The 20,111-nt window shown below is 48.9% G+C and overlaps 1 protein-coding gene across 1 annotated transcript in view; it reads right to left on the bottom strand.

Moving 5' to 3' along the window:
* BCAP31 (B cell receptor associated protein 31) overlaps positions 1–20,111 on the bottom strand; it is a 119,214-nt gene that overhangs the window by 84,351 nt on the left and 14,752 nt on the right. The window contains exon 3 of the mRNA XM_063936308.1: positions 1,627–1,727. Coding sequence (XP_063792378.1) covers positions 1,627–1,727 — 101 coding nt within the window. The remainder of the gene's footprint in view (positions 1–1,626; positions 1,728–20,111) is intronic.

The raw sequence follows: 20,111 nt of genomic DNA, 5'->3' as shown, positions 1-20,111 counted from the left end.
CATTAAAATCCCGACAGCCCCGTAGTTAGCACCCTAACCACCCCCTTCCTGGTACCTAACCTTCCGGTCCTGACACCCTAACCCCACTTCTCCTGCCTAAACCTTATCATCCTCCCCCCCCCCCCTCCCCCCAGCAGGACGCAAGCGTGTCCCTCTTAGAGGACTTCTCGGCATCAGTATTTTGACGCTGGGAATCCCACCTGTGTCGGCATTTGCCCGTGGGTATTATGGCCGGCGGGCGTGATTCTGGCATTGCTATTTTGGCCACCGGGATCCCGCCCGTGACATTCTAACTGCATCCCCTATATACAAAGTCATCTTCACATATAGGCACACTGGGCAGCTGTCCTGGGGCCCACAATTCTAGGGTCCTTCAAGCAGGAGCGGGAGGTGGTCACACAATCAAGAGTGGCCAGGACCAGCCGGGCATTTGTATTGCGACATCTGCTAGCAATTGTGTGTAGGTGGAAAGTAAATCTCAGTCACGTAGACAATCTTATCCCACAATAAATCAGAATTATCTTCCCATTCTGTAAATACAGATGGAGCCCTCCTCATCTATCCCTTTAATAGGATTCATTGAGCCTGGGCAGTCAGACTTAATCCCCTGCTGTATTGTTCCCTCTGTATTGTATTGCAGCGGAGAACAGATGAAAGGTTTATGCTAATAAGCCTTGGTGCACCTAGGTGCAGCAGAGAAGCCTAAATGAGCATGGCTCCATCTGTAGTCCAAGCTATAGGCTAGCTGAACGTAGTGCTGTCACTTTTCCCAGCTTCCTTACTCCGAATCTAGAACGCGTTACCAGGCATTCAGGTTTATTCTTCCCATTGCGGCAACATCAAAACAAGACTCCATTTCAGAGTGCTGTGTAGCATTGATGTATAGCTGCACTCTGAAGCGCTACCTTGTACCTCGGTAACAGGCAAGCTTCATTTAGGACTTGTGACTCTGGGCCTGGTGCAGGGACGTATGTGAAAGCATTTGCAACTGCAAAATTGCACGCAACGGATTTGCATGTCCCAGTGACTGTGTATAAAGAGGCAGCATCTGTCGCAGATCAGTCGATTATGAAAGATACGATTTGCCCCACAGTCGCGCAGCATGACCGCAGGAAGTAAGACGTCTGAGCCATTGCAGCTGCACACGGGATCATATAGTCACAGGCTCAAACACCCCAGAAATGGTCACAACGCACCTGTGTTTCTGCCTCCACTCCCTGATACCTCCCACAAACTGCCCCTGGCTCTCTGCGACCGCCATTGTGGTGGCACATACGCAGTGCAATTTAAATGCATGCGCAGTGACACACCAAAAACATGGACCACAATATCTAAAGGATGTTTTGCTGAAGCCATGCCACAAACCATTTAAGGCTGTTCTTATTGGGGGGTGGAGAGACCTACTAGGAACTGGAGAGACCTACTAGGAACTGGGGAGACCTACTAGGAACTGGGGAGACCTACTAGGAACTGGGGAGACCTACTAGGAACTGGGGAGACCTACTAGGAACTGGGGAGACCTACTAGGAACTGGGGAGACCTACTAGGAACTGGGGAGACCTACTAGGAACTGGGGAGACCTACTAGGAACTGGGGAGACCTACTAGGAACTAGCAATGCACTTACCTAGCAGAAGCAGCAATAAGATCACTATTAGTACCACGAAGAAAGTGTTTCCATATGTCACTATTAGCTGCACCAGGCGAGATTTGAAGATTTTCTGCCATCTGCAAAACAAAATTAAAGCATTATTCTGCCGCTTTGCCTGGTATCACCGTAGGCACCCGTCACTTACATTACAGGGCACATTTTTATCAAAAAGCATTAATAGAACTATTCTTGTTTATTTACGTAGCGCCAATTTACACAGTGCTGTGCAGAGAATATTTGCCATGTAAAACCCCTTTTCCACTAGTCTTGCGGGTCGCAGCCGGGAGCCCGACACGGGTGCTACTTGGCTGCGACCCGCATCAGAGCCCCCTTTCCCACTGCACTCAACAACCCGGCATATTGCCGGGTTGGTGTCGCTGCTGGTGACGCGGCAGGGGCGGCGCTGGGAGATCACATGATCTCCCAGCACCGCCCTTCCATACACTGAACGGGAGCTGTGTGGCTTCCGTTTACACTGCACAGCTTACCGGGTTGAACTAGTGTTCAACCCGGTAAACTACCCATGTAGGATTCCCGGATCACTTGATCCGGGTTTTTGCAGAGGGAGCCGTTTCCACTAGCAAAAAACACGGGTAAATGCGCGCCCCCATGCATTTACCAGTGTTTTTTTAGCTAGTGGAAAAGGGGTACATGTCAGTCCCTGCACACTGAAGAGCACCATCTAAATTCCCCAATATACCAGAGCTCAGACACCAGGGATAATCTGATCAGAATGCAATTAACCTACCAGTATATCTTTTTTATGTGGGAGGAAACCGGAGCATCCGGACACACACGTGCAAACATGACGAAAAACATACAAAATCCAGAAAGATGGAGCAATGCTCAGGAATTGAACTCATGACCTCCGTGATGTGAAGCAGCAATGCTAACTACTATGCCACCGTGCTAGAAGTGAAGTACAGCAGGGATGGATGAAGAGCATAGCCCTGATCTGCATTACTATAAAACAGAAGATACTCTGCCTATAAGCGCATTATGTACAGGCAATAAAACAGCCTTCCAGCTGCTCGCACACAAGAAGATCACAGCACCGGGCCTTAAACTGGGATAAACATCATGTCCCAATGTCATCCCTGTGGATGCCTTTGGACCCTGAAGAAGAAATAGATATTTCTGACCTTCCAGCACGCAGGTCACACTATGGATTGCAGTATAATCAGCACAACAGGTAGATGGTTACCCACTTGCCGGATTTTGGAGCATGTCCATAAAAGAACGGGGTGACTGAGAAAGTTATTCTCAGGCATTACACTGGTGACAGGAGGCCAATTGAAAGAAAACATGTGATGCCAGCATCAGTAATAATCCAATACTCAATCCTACTGCTTAGTTCTATTTTGGGCACGTAAAGTAACCACATGCCTGTGACCATACAAACTCCTTAAATCAGAGAGCAGCAAAATTCAAGCTCCAAAAAGTAATAAAAAAAAACAAACATCACTTTGCTCCACTCAAAAAGGACTTACAGCACCTGTCTGTTTTGTGAAGAGTTTGACTAGCTGCCCGCACAAACTTTTACTGCTTGACCCATTTCAGGCTGGCTTCCATCCCCGCCACTGCGCTGAAGCTGCCCTCATGAAAGTCAGCGATGACCCCCAGCTGCCCTCATGAAAGTCAGCGATGACCCCCTTGTTGCTAAATCCAATGGCCACTACTCTCTGCTCAGTCTCATCAAACTTGCTGCAGCCTCTGACACTGTGGGACACCCTCTCCTCCTGCAAATCCTTCACTCCTTTAGTTTGCACAATACTGCCCTCTCCTGGCTGTCCTCCTACCTCTCTGATTGTTCTGTCTCCTCTCATTACTCAATCTCTCCCCCCCCCCCCCCATTTCCACTAGCAGTAGGTGCCCCTTAAGGTTCTGTTCTTGGACCTATATTTTCACTCTTCAGGCAAGGTTGAAATGTTATTGCCACCGGCAACCAGTAGATGGCACCGAACAGAGCTATTCCGGGGGTGGCGAGCTGAAATGTGTGAAAGGTGACACTTTTCCCCGATCGCACTCATTAGTTTAGTTGGGTTTAGCCGCTTTACGCAGCTAAACCAGACACGAATGACCACGATTAGAGCGATAGGGGACATTAATCGTCACTTTAGACGGGAGATCTGGCCATAACAATTGAATTCCCCCCTATATGTCACCTCTAAGTGAGCTCATCTGCTCTTTTGACCTCCAATATCATATCTATGCAGATGATACTTGAATCTATCATCTCTTCCTTCACCTGTCGTCCTCTCTCCTCACTTGTATCTCCAACTGTCTCTACTATTTAATTCTGGATATACCAGCGCTTTCTTCAACTTAACATGTTGAAAGACTGAGCTGATCATCTTCCTTCCCTCCCGAATAACCTCACCTCTTACAAACTCATTATCTATTGACAGCACCACCATCTCCTCTAGTTCCCAAGTGTGCCATCTTGGAGTTATCCTCTCTCTCCTTGAAACCACATCCATTAGCTTTTGCAGTCCTGTCATTTGCACGTCAAGAGTATTTCCAGGATCAGACCCTTTCTCACCCCGGAGGCAACCAAGACCTGCATCCACTCACTGGTCATCTCTAGACTGAACTACTGTAACCTCCTCCTATCTTGCCTCCCAGACACTCTCCTCTCCATGCTGCTGCCTGGGTCATCTTCCTCTCCAAACATACTACATCTGATTCCTATCTCCTACAAGCCCTACACAGGCATATTCCCCTCCAAGCTTCTCACACTCACTATGCTCTCCCTCATTCCTCTCCCATTTACATCTCTGACCTCATCTCCCTCTACACTGCCATCCGTCCGCTTTGCTGCCTCTCCTGCCAAGTTATTACTCCCCCCCCCCCCACTCATCTCCAAGATGTTGCCAGCACTGGTCCCTACCTCTGGAATTCTTCCCTCTCCATAAAACTTCAAACAGGCTCTCAAGGGGTATGGGTCATTAGGTAGACAAGAATTAGGTCGACAGTCATTATGTCGACCACTACTGGTCATGGAAAAAGGCCGACATGATGATTTAATAAATAAATAAATTTAAAAAAAATTGTTGTTTCCTTCGAAAAGTGACAGGGAACCCCAATTAGTGCACCCAGTCCCCTCGAATGCTTCAGGCAAGGTGCCCCGCTGCGCTCGGCACAGGTTACAGTTCCCAATCGTAGTCCTCGTGGATCGTAAAGTATGAAAAGATCAAAAAATGAAGGAAAAAATAAATAAAAAATAAAGTGAAAAACTCATGTCGACCTTTTTCCCATGTCTACCTAATGTATGTCGACCAATAGTGGTCGACCTAATGACCGTAAGCCCTCTCAAGACCCACTTCATCCAAGCCATTCAGCTCTCATCCTAACCCTCTGCCCCATGCTCACTGACTGCCCCTACCCTTTAGAATGTAAGCTCTCCCAAGTAGGGCCCTCTACCCTCATGTGCCCTAGTTCCCCTTACTTATACTATCATCTCCTCCACAGGTTCTCAAACTCGGTCCTTAGGACCCCACGCGGTTCATGTTTTGCAGGTCACCTGTAGATTTTTAAAATGTGGCAGTTGGTGATACACAGTGCACCTGTTGGGTGACATGGAAAATTGAACCGTGTGGGGTCCTGAGGACCGAGTTTGAGAACCACTGATCTACTCTATACCCCTTACAATGACACCTATCCCTCGTTTATGCCGCCCTGTTGCTTAGCTGAGTGTTAGGACCGCGGATGCAGCAATATTTCTAAGTCATGTACTTGTCCTGCATTGTCTTGCACTGTAAGTCGTTTTTTTCTTGTCTTGCTTATTTCTTTATGTACTTTTTATTTAGTAGTGACACATACATTGACATTAATAATTAACAAAAATATAAACCAAGCACATTATTTAACAATAAATATACCTTACCTGACACAACCCTTAACAGAAGGAAATGAATCAAAAGACATTATTGTACAACTTAATCAATCAATAATTCAAACCTCCTGCAATAAATCTATAAACGACTTAAGTACAGCAACTGTGACTTTGGAGGGCAAACAAATCCCTGCTACAGAGGGAACCTGCCTGTATTACACACAAAATAGTATGATATACAGGCGAGCGCCTCTCCGACCTGATGGAGTAGTTATGGCAGCCTGGAAGCGCAGGAGAGATACAGTATATGCAATACACTAATAAAACTGGACAGGCAGATGCCAAGACGGACTGTTGCACCGCCTACGCAACCCCAGCTGTAGGCCTGCTGATGACAAGACCTGCCAAACAATCCGAACTTGAAATATTGGTGAGCTAAGAGACAGTATGTGTCTAAACCAGAAGACGGCTCAGCGGCAGAGCAGCACAAAGAAACAGAACCTTGATGGGAGAGGTAACAATCCATAAACTGCAATCCTCAATAACGGCTAGTCCAGGTTTGACGTATATCCATTCTTGAGCACAAGTGACTGAAATAGTACCTCAGTCATTTTGATTTTGCCACCTGTGCTGAAGAATGGATCTCTTTAAAGCCTGGTCTGTTCATGTCTGTAGGCATTTCGACTACGTGGGCCTACTGGAGAGGCTGACGGGTCAGGCCTGTAGTCAGTAGATATTCCAAGACCATGTGAAGTAACGGACGCTCGTTCCTCTTCTAGTTCTGAGAGGTCTGCTGCTTTTTTTGCTGCACGGGTACTCTTGTGCTCATCCGTCAGCTTGCCTTTAAAGTGTACGCCCCGAATATTTGTATGACATCACGCAGGCTACTCTGCAGAGCCAGGACACTTCTTCTCCATCTTTATAGGAGTTGTGTTATGGTAGGAGCGGTGTTTTCCCACCTAATACTCTACTAATCCTTTTTCTACCCCATCATGTCCGGCTCATTTCAATTACTGTGCAGTTTAATTTTTTTAATTGATGACTTTTCCGACAACCTGTGACGACCTCCTTACAGATCTGTTACAGATTCCACATATTCCAAACATATCACTGGCTCTGTAGAAACCCATATTCCTCCGTGTCCCTCCTTCACACTGCTCTGCCTGTCACACTGCACTGCCACTGACTCGAGTATAAGCCGAAGTGGCTTTTTCAGCACAAAAAAAAAAGTGCTGAAAAAGTCGGCTTATACGGATATATATATACAGGCAGCCATCATTACACTCAAAGTGGATATTAAGGGCATCACTCTGCAACGCTATTACAGCAATCCCAACCTCTGACTACACACCTACACTTCTCTGGAGTTACAGAATACAAAAACCAAACAAAAGCCTAATCCCTACATTGCAAGTCACCCGAGAATTGATCCAATTTATATTTGGTCTACCGTGGCAAACAAATCATTAAATACATAAGGGCGTACATTAACAAAAAAGCCTTGAAAGGTGGGGACACCTATGTAACATCCTACCAGTTATGGCACAGGCGCTCCATACACAGTTAGTGGGCGGTGTACCGAAGGAGAGGACTGGGCACATTTTCCAAACTGCTGTAACGTGACTCAGCAATGCCAGAACATAGCATGGCACAGCCCATAGTTTGAGACATGTAGGAAACAAAAATAAGAATTTACTCACCGGTAATTCTATTTCTCGTAGTCCGTATTGGATGCTGGGAACTCCGTAAGGACCATGGGGAATAGACGGGCTCCGCAGGAGACTGGGCACTCTAAAAGAAAGATTAGGTACTATCTGGTGTGCACTGGCTCCTCCCTCTATGCCCCTCCTCCAGACCTCGGTTAAGGAAACTGTGCCCGGAAGAGCTGACACAACAAGGAAAGGATTTGGAATCCAGGGTAAGACTCATACCAGCCACACCAATCACACCGTACAACTTGTGATAACCATACCCAGTTAGCAGTATGAACAACAACTGAGCCTCAGTAACAGATGGCTCATAACAACAACCCTTTAGTTAAGCAATAACTATATACATGTATCGTAGAGAGTCCGCACATGGGACGGGCGCCCAGCATCCACTACGGACTACGAGAAATAGAATTACCGGTGAGTAAATTCTTATTTTCTCTGACGTCCTAGTGGATGCTGGGAACTCCGTAAGGACAATGGGGATTATACCAAAGCTCCCAAACGGGCGGGAGAGTGCGGATGACTCTGCAGCACCGAATGAGCAAAGGCAAGGTCCTCCTCAGCCAGGGTATCAAACTTGTAGAACTTAGCAAATGTGTTTGAACCCGACCAAGTAGCAGCTCGGCAAAGCTGTAAAGCAGAGACCCCTCGGGCAGCCGCCCAAGAAGAGCCCACCTTCCTTGTGGAATGGGCTTTTACCGATTTAGGATGCGGCAATCCTGCCGCAGAATAAGCTTGCTGAATCGTGTTACAGATCCAGCGCGCAATAGTTTGCTTTGAAGCAGGAGCACCCAGCTTGTTGGGTGCATGCAGGATAAACAGCGAGTCAGTTTTCCTGACTCCAGCCGTCCTGGCTACATAGATTTTCAAAGCCCTGACTACATCCAGTACCTTGGAGTCCTCCAAGTCCCGAGTAGCCGCAGGCACCACAATAGGTTGGTTCAAATGAAACGGTGATACCACCTTAGGGAGAAATTGGGGACGAGTCCTCAATTCTGCTCTGTCCATATGGAAGATCAGATAAGGGCTTTTACATGACAAAGCCGCCAATTCTGACACACGCCTAGCCGAAGCCAAGGCCAATAGCATGACCACTTTCCACGTGTGATATTTTAGCTCCACGGTCTTAAGTGGCTCAAACCAGTGGGATTTCAGGAAATCCAACACAACGTTAAGATCCCAAGGTGCCACTGGAGGCACAAAAGGGGGCTGAATATGCAGCACTCCCTTAACAAACGTCTGAACTTCAGGCAGTGAAGCCAGTTCTTTTTGAAAGAAAATAGATAGGGCCGAAATCTGGACCTTTATGGATCCTAATTTTAGGCCCATAGTCACTCCTGACTGTACGAAGTGCAGGAATCGACCCAGCTGGAATTCCTCTGTAGGGGCCTTTCTGGCCTCACACCAAGCAACATATTTTCGCCATATACGGTGATAATGTTGTGCTGTCACGTCTTTCCTAGCCTTTATCAGCGTAGGAATCACTTCATCCGGAATGCCCTTTTCCGTTAGGATCTGGCGTTCAACCGCCATGCCGTCAAACGCAGCCGCGGTATGTCTTGGAACAGACAGGGCCCCTGCTGTAACAGGTCCTGTCTGTGAGGCAGAGGCCATGGGTCCTCTGAGATCATCTCTTGTAGTTCTGGGTACCAAGTTCTTCTTGGCCAATCCGGAACGATGAGTATAGTTCTTACTCCTCTCTTTCTTACTATCCTCAGTACCTTGGGTATGAGAGGAAGAGGAGGGAACACATAAACCGACTGGTACACCCACGGTGTCACTAGTGCGTCCACAGCTATCGCCTGAGGGTCCCTTGACCTGGCGCAATATTTTTTTTAGCTTTTTGTTGAGGCGGGACGCCATCATGTCCACCTGTGGCCGTTCCCAACGGTTTACAATCTGCGTGAAGACTTCTGGATGAAGTCCCCACTCTCCCGGGTGGAGGTCGTGCCTGCTGAGGAAGTCTGCTTCCCAGTTGTCCACTCCCGGAATGAACACTGCTGACAATGCTAGCACGTGATTTTCCGCCAATCCTTGTGGCTTCTGCCATCGCCGCCCTGGCGGTTTACATGGGCGACCGCCGTGATGTTGTCTGATTGAATCAGCACTGGTTGGTTTTGAAGCAGGGGCTCTGCTTGACTCAGGGCGTTGTAAATGGCCCTTAGTTCCAGTATATTTATGTGTAGTGAAGTCTCCTGACTTGACCACTGTCCTTAGAAGTTCCTTCCCTGAGTGACTGCCCCCCATCCTCGGAGGCTTGCGTCCGTGGTCACCAGGACCCAGTCCTGTATGCCGAATCTGCGGCCCTCGAGAAGATGAGCACTCTGCAGCCACCACAGCAGAGACACCCTGGCCCTTGGGGACAGGGTGATCAACCGATGCATCTGAAGATGCGATCCGGACCATTTGTCTAACAGATCCCACTGAAAGATCCTTGCATGGAACCTGTCGAAGGGAATTGCTTCGTAAGAAGCCACCATCTTTCCCAGGACTCGCGTGCAGTGATGCACCGACACCTGTTTTGGTTTCAGGAGGTCCCTGACCAGAGATAACAATTCCTGGGCCTTCTCCACCGGGAGAAACACCTTCTTCTGTTCTGTGTCCAGAATCATGCCCAGGAAGAGCAGATGCGTCGCAGGAATCAGCTGCGACTTTGGGATATTCAGAATCCAGCCGTGCTGTTGCAACACTTCCTGAGAGAGTGCTACGCTGACTAACAACTGCTCTCTGGACCTCGCCTTTATAAGGAGATCGTCCAAGTACGGGATAATTAAAACTCCCTTTTTCCGAAGGAGTATCATCATTTCGGCCATTACCTTGGTAAATACTCTCGGTGCCGTGGACAGACCAAACGGCAACGTCTGGAATTGGTAATAACAATCCTGTACCACAAACCTGAGGTACTCCTGGTGAGGTGGGTAAACGGGGACATGCAAGTAAGCATACTTGATGTCCAGCGACACCATAAAATCCCCCTCTTCCAGGCTTGCAATAACCGCCCTGAGCGATTCCATTTTAAACTTGAACTTCCTTATATAAGTGTTCAAGGATTTCCGAACAGTCTGGTTTCGGTACCACAAACATTGTGGAATAGTAACCCCGACCCTGTTGAAGGAGGGGAACCTTGATTATCACCTGCTGGAGGTACAGCTTGTGAATTGCCGCCAGTACTACCTCCCTTTCCCTGGGAGCAGCTGGCAAGGCTGATTTGAGGTAACGGCAAGGGGGAGTCGCCTCGAATTCCAGCTTGTATCCCTGAGATACAATTTGTACAGCCCAGAGATCCACTTGTGAGCGAACCCACTGGTTGCTGAAGTTTCGGAGACGCGCCCCCACCGCACCTGGCTCCGCCTGTGGAGCCCCAGCGTCATGCGGTGGACTTAGAGGAAGCGGGGGAGGATTTTTGTTCCTGGGAACTGGCTGCCTGGTGCAGCTTCTTTTCTCTACCCCTGCCTCTGGGCAGAAATTATGCGCCTCTGATTCGCTTGCCTTTCTGAGGCCGAAAGGACTGTATATGATAATACGGTGCTTTCTTAGGCTGTGAGGGAAACTGAGGTTAAAAAAAAAGTTGACTTCCCGGCTGTTGCCGTGGATACGAGGTCCGAGAGACCGTCCCCAAACAATTCCTCACCCTTATAAGGCAAAACCTCCATGTGTCTTTTAGAATCAGCATCACCTGTTCACTGCAGAGTCCATAATACTCTCCTGGCAGAAATGGACATTGCATTAATTCTAGATGCCAGCAGGCAAATGTCCCTCTGTGCATCCCGCATATATAAGACGACGTCTTTTATATGTTCTATGGTTAGCAAAATAGTATCCCTGTCGAGGGAATCAATGTTGTCTGACAGGGAATCAGACCATGCGGCTGCAGCACTACACATCCATGCTGAAGCAATAGCAGGTCTCCGTATAGTACCTGAGTGTGTATACACAGACTTCAGGATAGCCTCCTGCTTTCTATCCGCAGGCTCCTTTAAGGCGGCCGTATCCTGAGACGGCAGTGGCACCTTTTTTGATAAGCGTGTGAGCGCCTTGTCCACCCTAGGGGATGTTTCTCAACGTAACCTGTCCGTTGGCGGGAAAGGGTACGCCATCAGTAACCTCTTAGAAATCACTAGTTTCTTATCGGGGGAACTCCACGCTTCCTCACACAATTCATTTAATTCATCAGATGGGGGAAAAGTCACTGGCTGCTTTTTCTCCCCAAACATAATACCCTTCTTGGTGGTAACCGGGTTAATATCAGAAATGTGCAATACATTTTTCATTGCAGTTATCATGCATCGGATGGCTTTTGTAGACTGTACATTTGTTTCATCCTCATCTACACTGGAGTCAGACTCCGTGTCGACATCTGTGTTTACCATCTGAGCTAGCGGGCGTTTATGAGCCCCTGATGGCCTCTGAGACGCCTGGGCAGGCGCGGGCTGAGATCCCGGCTGTCCCAAGGCTGCTGCGTCATCGAACCTTTTATGTAAGGAGTTAACACTGTCTGTTAAGACCTTCCACATATCCATCCAATCCGGTGTCGGCCCCGTCGGGGGCGACACCACACTTATCTGCCCTTGCTCCGCCTCCACGTAACCCTCCTCACCAAACATGTCGACACAGCCGTACCGACACAGCGCACACACACACAGTGAATGCTCTGACTGAGGACAGGACCCCACAAAGTCCTTTGGGGAGACAGAGAGAGAGTATGCCAGCACACACCACAGCGCTATATAACACAGGGATTTACACTATACTGAGTGATTTTTCCCAATAGCTGCTTATATCTTATTTGCGCATAAATTTATGTGCCCCCCTCTCTTTTTTACCCTACTTGTACAGGATACTGCAGGGGAGAGCCTGGGCAGCGTCCTTCCAGCGGAGCTGTGAAGAGAAAATGGCGCTGGTGTGCTGAGGAAGAAGGCCCCGCCCCCTCAGCGGCGGGCTTCTCCCGCGTTTTGTATATCTTAATGGCGGGGTTTTTTGCACATATACAGTTTTCCAGACTGTATTATGTGCATAATGTGCCAAAAGGTATTCTTATTGCTGCCCAGGGCGCCCCCCCCCCCAGCGCCCTGCACCCTACAGTGACCGGAGTGTGTGGTATGCAGTGGGAGCAATGGCGCACAGCTGCAGTGCTGTGCGCTACCTTAATGAAGACCGGAGTCTTCTGCCGCCGATTTTATCTCCTTCTTCTGTCTTCTGGCTCTGCAAGGGGGACGGCGGCGCGGCTCCGGGAACGGACGATCGAGATCAGGCCCTGTGTTCGAACCCTCTGGAGCTAATGGTGTCCAGTAGCCTAAGAAGCACAAGCTAGCTGCAAGCAGGTAGGTTTGCTTCTCTCCCCTCAGTTCCACGAAGCAGTGAGTCTGTTGCCAGCAGATCTCACTGAAAATAAAAAACCTAACAAATACTTTCTTTTCTAGCAAGCTCAGGAGAGCCCACTAGGAGCACCGAGCTCTGGCCGGGCACAGATTCTAACTGAGGTCTGGAGGAGGGGCATAGAGGGAGGAGCCAGTGCACACCAGATAGTACCTAATCTTTCTTTTAGAGTGCCCAGTCTCCTGCGGAGCCCGTCTAAACTAGGACGTCAGAGAAAATAAGATTTAGCTCACCGGTAAATCTATTTCTCGTAGTCCGTAGTGTATGCTGGGAACTCCGTAAGGACCATGGGGAATAGACGGGCTCCGCAGGAGACTGGGCACTCTAAAAGAAAGATTAGGTACTATCTGGTGTGCACTGGCTCCTCCCACTCTGACCCTCTTCCAGACCTCAGTTAGGATACTGTGCCCGGAAGAGCTGACACAATAAGGAAGGATTTTGAATCCCGGGTAAGACTCATACCAGCCACACCAATCACACCGTATAACTCGTGATACTATACCCAGTTACCAGTATGAAATATAACTGAGCCTCTCAACAGATGGCTCAACAATAACCCTTAGTTAGGCAATAACTACATACAAGTATTGCAGACAATCCGCACTTGGGATGGGCGCCCAGCATCCACTACGGACTACAAGAAATAGAATTACCGGTGAGTAAATTCTTATTTTCTCTGACGTCCTAGTGGATGCTGGGAACTCCGTAAGGACCATGGGGATTATACCAAAGCTCCCAAACGGGCGGGAGAGTGCGGATGACTCTGCAGCACCGAATGAGAGAACTCAAGGTCCTCCTCAGCCAGGGTATCAAAATTGTAGAATTTTGCAAACGTGTTTGCCCCTGACCAAGTTGCAGCTCGGCAAAGTTGTAAAGCCGAGACCCCTCGGGCAGCCGCCCAAGATGAGCCCACTTTCCTCGTGTAATGGGCTTGTACCGATTTAGGATGCGGCAATCCAGCCGCAGAATGCTCCAGCTGAATTGTGCTACAAATTCAGCGAGCAATAGTCTGCTTAGAAGCAGGAGTACCTATTTTGTTGGGTGCCTACAGGATAAAAAGCGAGTCAGTTTTCCTGACTCCAGCCGTCCTGGAAATATAAATTTTTAAGGCCCTGACTACGTCCAGTAACTTGGAATCTTCCAAGTCCCTAGTAGCCGCAGGCACTACAATAGGTTGGTTCAAGTGAAAAGCTGATACCACCTTAGGGAGAAACTGGGGACGAGTCCTCAATTCTGCCCTATCCATATGGAAAATCAGATAAGGGCTTTTACATGACAAAGCCACCAATTCTGACACACGCCTGGCCGAAGCCAAGGCCAATAACATGACCACTTTCCACGTGAGATATTTCAAATCCACAGTTTTAAGTGGCTCAAACCAATGTGATTTTAGGAAACTCAACACCACGTTGAGATCCCAAGGTGCCACAGGAGGCACAAAAGGGGGCTGAATATGTAGCACTCCCTTTACAAATGTCTGAACTCCAGGCAGTGAAGCCAGTTCTTTCTGGAAGAAAATCGGCAGAGCCGAAATCTGGACCTTAATGGAACCCAAGTTTAGGCCCATAGTCACTCCTGACTGTAGGAAGTGCAGAAAACGACCCAGCTGAAATTCCTCTGTTGGGGCCTTCCTGGCCTCACACCACGCAACATATTTTCGCCAAATACGGTGATAATGGTTTGCGGTTACTTCTTTTCTGGCTTTTATCAGCGTAGGAATGACTTCCTCCGGAATGCCCTTTTCCTTTAGGATCCGGAATTCAACCGCCATGCCGTCAAACGCAGCCGCGGTAAGTCTTGGAACAGACAGGGCCCCTGCTGTAGCAGATCCTGTCTGAGCGGTAGAGGCCATGGGTCCTCTGATATCATTTCTTGAAGTTCTGGGTACCAAGCTCTTCTTGGCCCATCCGTAACCACGAGTATCGTTCTTACTCCTCGTTTTCTTATTATTCTCAGTACCTTTGGTATGAGAGGCAGAGGAGGGAATACATAAACCGACTGGTACACCCACGGTGTCACTAGAGCGTCCACAGCTATTGCCTGAGGGTCCCTTGACCTGGCGCAATATCTAGTTTTTTGTTTAGGCGGGACGCCATCATGTCCACCTGTGGCCTTTCCCAACGGTTTACCAACAGTTGGAAGACTTCTGGATGAAGTCCCCACTCTCCCGGGTGTAGGTCGTGTCTGCTGAGGAAGTCTGCTTCCCAGTTGACCACTCCCGGAATGAACACTGCTGACAGTGCTAAGACGTGATTTTCCGCCCATCGGAGAATCCATGTGGCTTCTGCCATCGCCATCCTGCTTCTTGTGCCGCCCTGTCGGTTTACATGGGCGACTGCCGTGATGTTGTCCGATTGGATCAGTACCGGCTGGTTTTGAAGCAGAGGCCTTGCCAGACTTGGGGCATTGTAAATGGCCCTCAGTTCCAGAATATTTATGTGTAGGGACGACTCCTGACTTGACCAAAGTCCTTGGAAATTTCTTCCCTGTGTGACTGCCCCCCAGCCTCGAAGGCTGGCATCCGTGGTTACCAGGACCCAGTCCTGTATGCCGAATCTGCGGCCCTCTTAAAGAAGAGCACTCTGCAGCCACCACAGTAGAGATACCCTGGTCCTTGGAGACAGGGTTATCAGCCGATGCATCTGAAGATGCGATCCCGACCACTTGTCCAAGAGGTCCCACTGAAAGGTTCTTGCATGGAACCTGTCGAATGGAATTTTGCTTCGTAAGAAGCTACCATTTTTCCCAGGACTCGTGTGCAGTGATGCACCGATACCTGTTTTGGTTTCAGGAGGTCTCTGACTAAAGATGACAGCTCCTTGGCTTTCTCCTGCGGGAGAAACACTTTTTTCTGTTCTGTGTCCAGAACCATCCCCAGGAACAGTAGGCGTGTGGTAGGAACCAGCTGTGACTTTGGAATGTATAGAATCCATCCGTGCTGTTGTAGCACTTCCCGAGATAGTGCTACTCCGACCAACAACTGCTCCTTGGACCTGGCCTTTATAAGGAGATCGTCCAAGTACGGGATAATTATAACTCCCTTTTTTTCGAAGGAGTATCATCATTTCTGCCATTACCTTGGTAAAGACCCTCGGTGCCGTGGACAGTCCAAACGGCAGTGTTTGGAATTGGTAATGGCAATCCTGTACCACAAATCTGAGGTACTCCTGGTGAGGATGGTAAATGGGGACATGTAGGTAAGTATCCTTGATGTCCAGGGATACCATGTAATCCCCCTCCTCCAGGCTTGCAATAACCGCCCTGAGCGATTCCACCTTGAACTTGAATTTTTTTATGTATGTGTTCAAGGATTTCAAATTTAAAATGGGTCTCACCGAACCGTCCGGTTTCGGTACCACAAACAGTGTGGAATAGTAACCCGGTCCTTGTTGAAGTAGGGGCACCTTGACTATCACCTGCTGGGAATACAGCTTGTGAATTGCCTCTAGCACAGCCTCCCTGCCTGAGGGAGTTGTCGGCAAGGCAGATTTGAGGAAACGGCGGGGGGGAGACGCCTCGAATTCCAGCTTGTACCCCTGAGATACTACTTGAAAGATCCAGGGATCCACCTGTGAGCGAGTCCACTGATCGCTGAAATTTTTGAGGCGGCCCCCCACCGTACCTGGCTACGCCTGTGGAGCCCCCGCATCATGCGGTGGACTCAGAGGAAGCGAGGGAAGAATTTGGATTCTGGGAACTGGCTGACTGGTGCAGCTTTTTCCCTCTTCCCTCGTCTCTGTGCAGAAAGGAAGCGCCTTTGACCCGCTTGCTTTTCTGAAGCCGAAAGGACAGTACCTGATAATACAGTGCTTTCTTAGGCTGTGAGGAAACCGGAGGTAAAAAAAATTTCTTCCCAGCTGTTGCTGTGGATACGAGGTCCCAGAGACCATCCCCAAACAATTCCTCACCCTTATAAGGCTCTGTGCCTTTTAAAGTCAGCATCACCTGTCCAGTGTCGGGTCTCTAATATCCTCCTGACAGAATGGACATTGCATTAATTCTGGATGCCAGCCGGCAAAATATCCCTCTGTGCATCTCTCATATATAAGACGACATCTTTAATATGCTCTTATGTTCGCAAAATAGTATCCCTGTTTGACAGGGTCACAGACCACGCTGCAGCAGCACTATCTGCAGGTCTCAGTCTAGTACCTGAGTGTGTAAATACAGACTTCAGGATAGCCTCCTGCTTTTTAATCAGCAGGTACCTTCAAAGTGGCCGTATCCTAAGACGGCAGTGCCACCTTTTTTGACAAAAGTGTGAGCGCCTTATCCACCCTAGGGGATATCTCCCAGCGTAACTTATCCTCTGGCGGGAAAGGGTACGCCATCAGTAACTTATTAGAAATTACCAGTTTCTTATCGGGGGAACCCACGCTTTTTCACACTTCATTCACTCATTTGATGGGGGAACAAAACACTGCCTGCTTTTTCTCCCCAAACATAAAACCCTTTTTTAGTGGTACTTGGGTTAATGTCAGAAATGTGTAACACATTTTTTATTGCCGGGATCATGTAACGGATGCTCCTAGTGGATTATGTATATGTCTCAACCTCGTCGACACTGGAGTCAGACTCCGTGTCGACATCTGTGTCTGCCATCTGAGGGAGCGGGCGTTTTTAAGCCCCTGATGGCCTTTGAGACGCCTGGGCAGGCGCGGGCTGAGAAGCCGGCTGTCCCACAGCTGTTACGTCATCCAGCCTTTTATGTAAGGAGTTGACACTGTCGGTTTATACCTTCCAACTATCCATCCACTCTGGTGTCGGCCCCACAGGGGGCGACATCACATTTATCGGCATCTGCTCTGCCACCACATAAGCCTCCTCATCAAACGTGTCGACACAGCCGTACCGACACACCGCACACACACAGGGAATGACCTGACTGAGGAAAGGACCCCACACAGCCCTTTGGGGAGACAGAGAGAGAGTATGCCAGCACACACCAGAGCGCTATATAATTTAGGGATTAACACTATATTGAGTGAATTTTTCCCAATAGCTGCTTGTATATACAATATTGCACCTAAATTTAGTGCCCCCCCTCTCTTTTTAACCCTTTGAGCCTGCAAACTACAGGGGAGAGCCTGGGGAGCTGTCTTCCAGCTGCACTGTGAAGAGAAAATGGCGCCAGTGTGCTGAGGGAGATAGCTCCGCCCCTTTTTCGCGGACTTTTCTCCCGCTTTTTTTATGGATTCTGGCAGGGGTATTTATCACATATATAGCCTCTGGGGCTATATATTGTGATATATTTGCCAGCCAAGGTGTTTTTATTGCTGCTCAGGGCGCCCCCCCCCAGCGCCCTGCACCCTCAGTGACCGGAGTGTGAAGTGTGTATGAGGAGCAATGGCGCACAGCTGCAGTGCTGTGCGCTACCTTGGTGAAGACTGATGTCTTCTGCCGCCGATTTTCCGGACCTCTTCTTGCTTCTGGCTCTGTAAGGGGGACGGCGGCGCGGCTCCGGGAACGAACACCAAGGCCAGTTCCATGCGGTCGATCCCTCTGGAGCTAATGGTGTCCAGTAGCCTAAGAAGCCCAAGCTAGCTGCAAGCAGGTAGGTTCGCTTCTTCTCCCCTTAGTCCCTCGATGCAGTGAGCCTGTTGCCAGCAGGTCTCACTGTAAAATAAAAAACCTAAAATAAAACTTTCTTTCTAGGAGCTCAGGAGAGCCCCTAGTGTGCATCCAGCTCGGCCGGGCACAGAAATCTAACTGAGGTCTGGAGGAGGGTCATAGTGGGAGGAGCCAGTGCACACCAGATAGTACCTAATCTTTCTTTTAGAGTGCCCAGTCTCCTGCGGAGCCCGTCTATTCCCCATGGTCCTTACGGAGTTTCCAGCATCCACTAGGACGTCAGAGAAATAAGATTTTAAAACAACCGGTAAATCTTTTTCTCCTAGTCCGTAGAGGATGCTGGGGACTCCGTAAGGACCATGGGGTATAGATGGGCTCCGCAGGAGACATGGGCACTCTAAAGACTTTAGATGGGTGTGAACTGGCTCCTCCCTCTATGCCCCTCCTCCAGACCTCAGTTATAGAACTGTGCCCAGAGGAGACGGACAGTACAAGGAAAGGAATTTTGTTAATCTAAGGGCGAGACACATACCAGCCACACCGTACAACATGGTATATACTAAACCAGTTAACAGCATCAGCCAGAGACTGATCTCAACCCTTATGTAAGCAACAACTAAATACAAGCCTTGCAGAAATAGTCCGCACTGGGACGGGCGCCCAGCATCCTCTACGGACTAGGAGAAAAAGATTTACCGGTAGGTTTAAAATGGTGATGAGCGGATTCGGTTTTACTCGGTTCTCAAAACGGCATCTTATTGGCTCACGGATGTCACGTGTTTTGGATAGCCAATAAGATGCCGTTTTGAGAACAGAGTAAAACCGAATCCGCTCATCACTAGTTTAAAATCTTATTTTCTCTTACGTCCTAGAGGATGCTGGGGACTCCGTAAGGACCATGGGGATTATACCAAAGCTCCAGACCGGGCGGGAGAGTGCGGATGACTCTGCAGCACCGATTGAGCAAACATGAGGTCCTCATCAGCCAGGGTATCAAACTTGTAGAATTTTGCAAAAGTGTTTGAACCCGACCAAGTAGCTGCTCGGCAAAGCTGTAATGCCGAGACGCCTCGGGCAGCCGCCCAAGATGAGGCCACCTTCCTAGTGGAATGGGCCTTTACTGAATTTGGTAACGGCAATCCAGCCGTAGAATGAGCCTGCTGAATCGTGTTACAGATCCAGCGAGCAATAGTCTGCTTGGAAGCAGGAGCGCCAACCTTGTTGGCTGCATACAGGACAAACAGTGCCTGTTTTCCTAACCCGAGCCGTCCTGGCTACATAAAATTTTTAAGGCCCCGACTACATCAAGGGACTTGGAATCCTCCAAGTCACCCGTAGCCACAAGCACCACAATAGGTTGGTTCATATGAAACGACGAAACCACTTTAGGCAGAAATTGAGGACGAGTCCTCAACTCTGCTCGATCCACATGGAAAATCAGATAGGGGCTTGTGAGACAAAGCCGCCAATTCGGACACCCGCCTCGCAGATGCCAAGGCCAACAACATGACCACTTTCCAAGTGAGAAATTTTAATTCAACCGTTTGAAGATGTTCAAACCAGTGTGATTTAAGGAACTGTAACACCACGTTAAAGGTCCCACGGTGCCACTAGGGGCACAAAAGGAGGTTGGATGTGCAGCACTCACTTTACAAAAGTCTGGACTTCTGGGAGAGAAGCCAATTCCTTCTGAAAGAATATAGATAAGGCCGAAATCTGCACCTTAATGGAGCCTAACTTTAGGACCATATCCACTCCTGTCTGTAAAAAATGGAGAAAACGACCCAGCTGAAAATCTTCCGTAAGAGCATTCTTGGCTTTACACCAAGATACATATTTCCTCCAGATATGGTGATAATGCTTCGCCGTTACCTCCTTCCTAGCTTTGATTAGAGTAGGGATGACTTCCCCCGGAATACCTTTCCTAGCTAGGATTTGGTGTTCAACCGCCATGCCGTCAAACGTAA

The sequence above is a fragment of the Pseudophryne corroboree genome, chromosome 8 (assembly GCF_028390025.1).
Source record: "Pseudophryne corroboree isolate aPseCor3 chromosome 8, aPseCor3.hap2, whole genome shotgun sequence".
Taxonomy (NCBI): domain Eukaryota; kingdom Metazoa; phylum Chordata; class Amphibia; order Anura; family Myobatrachidae; genus Pseudophryne; species Pseudophryne corroboree.
Note: the sequence above shows the minus strand (reverse complement) of the source record. Positions and strands in the feature narration are given on the sequence as shown.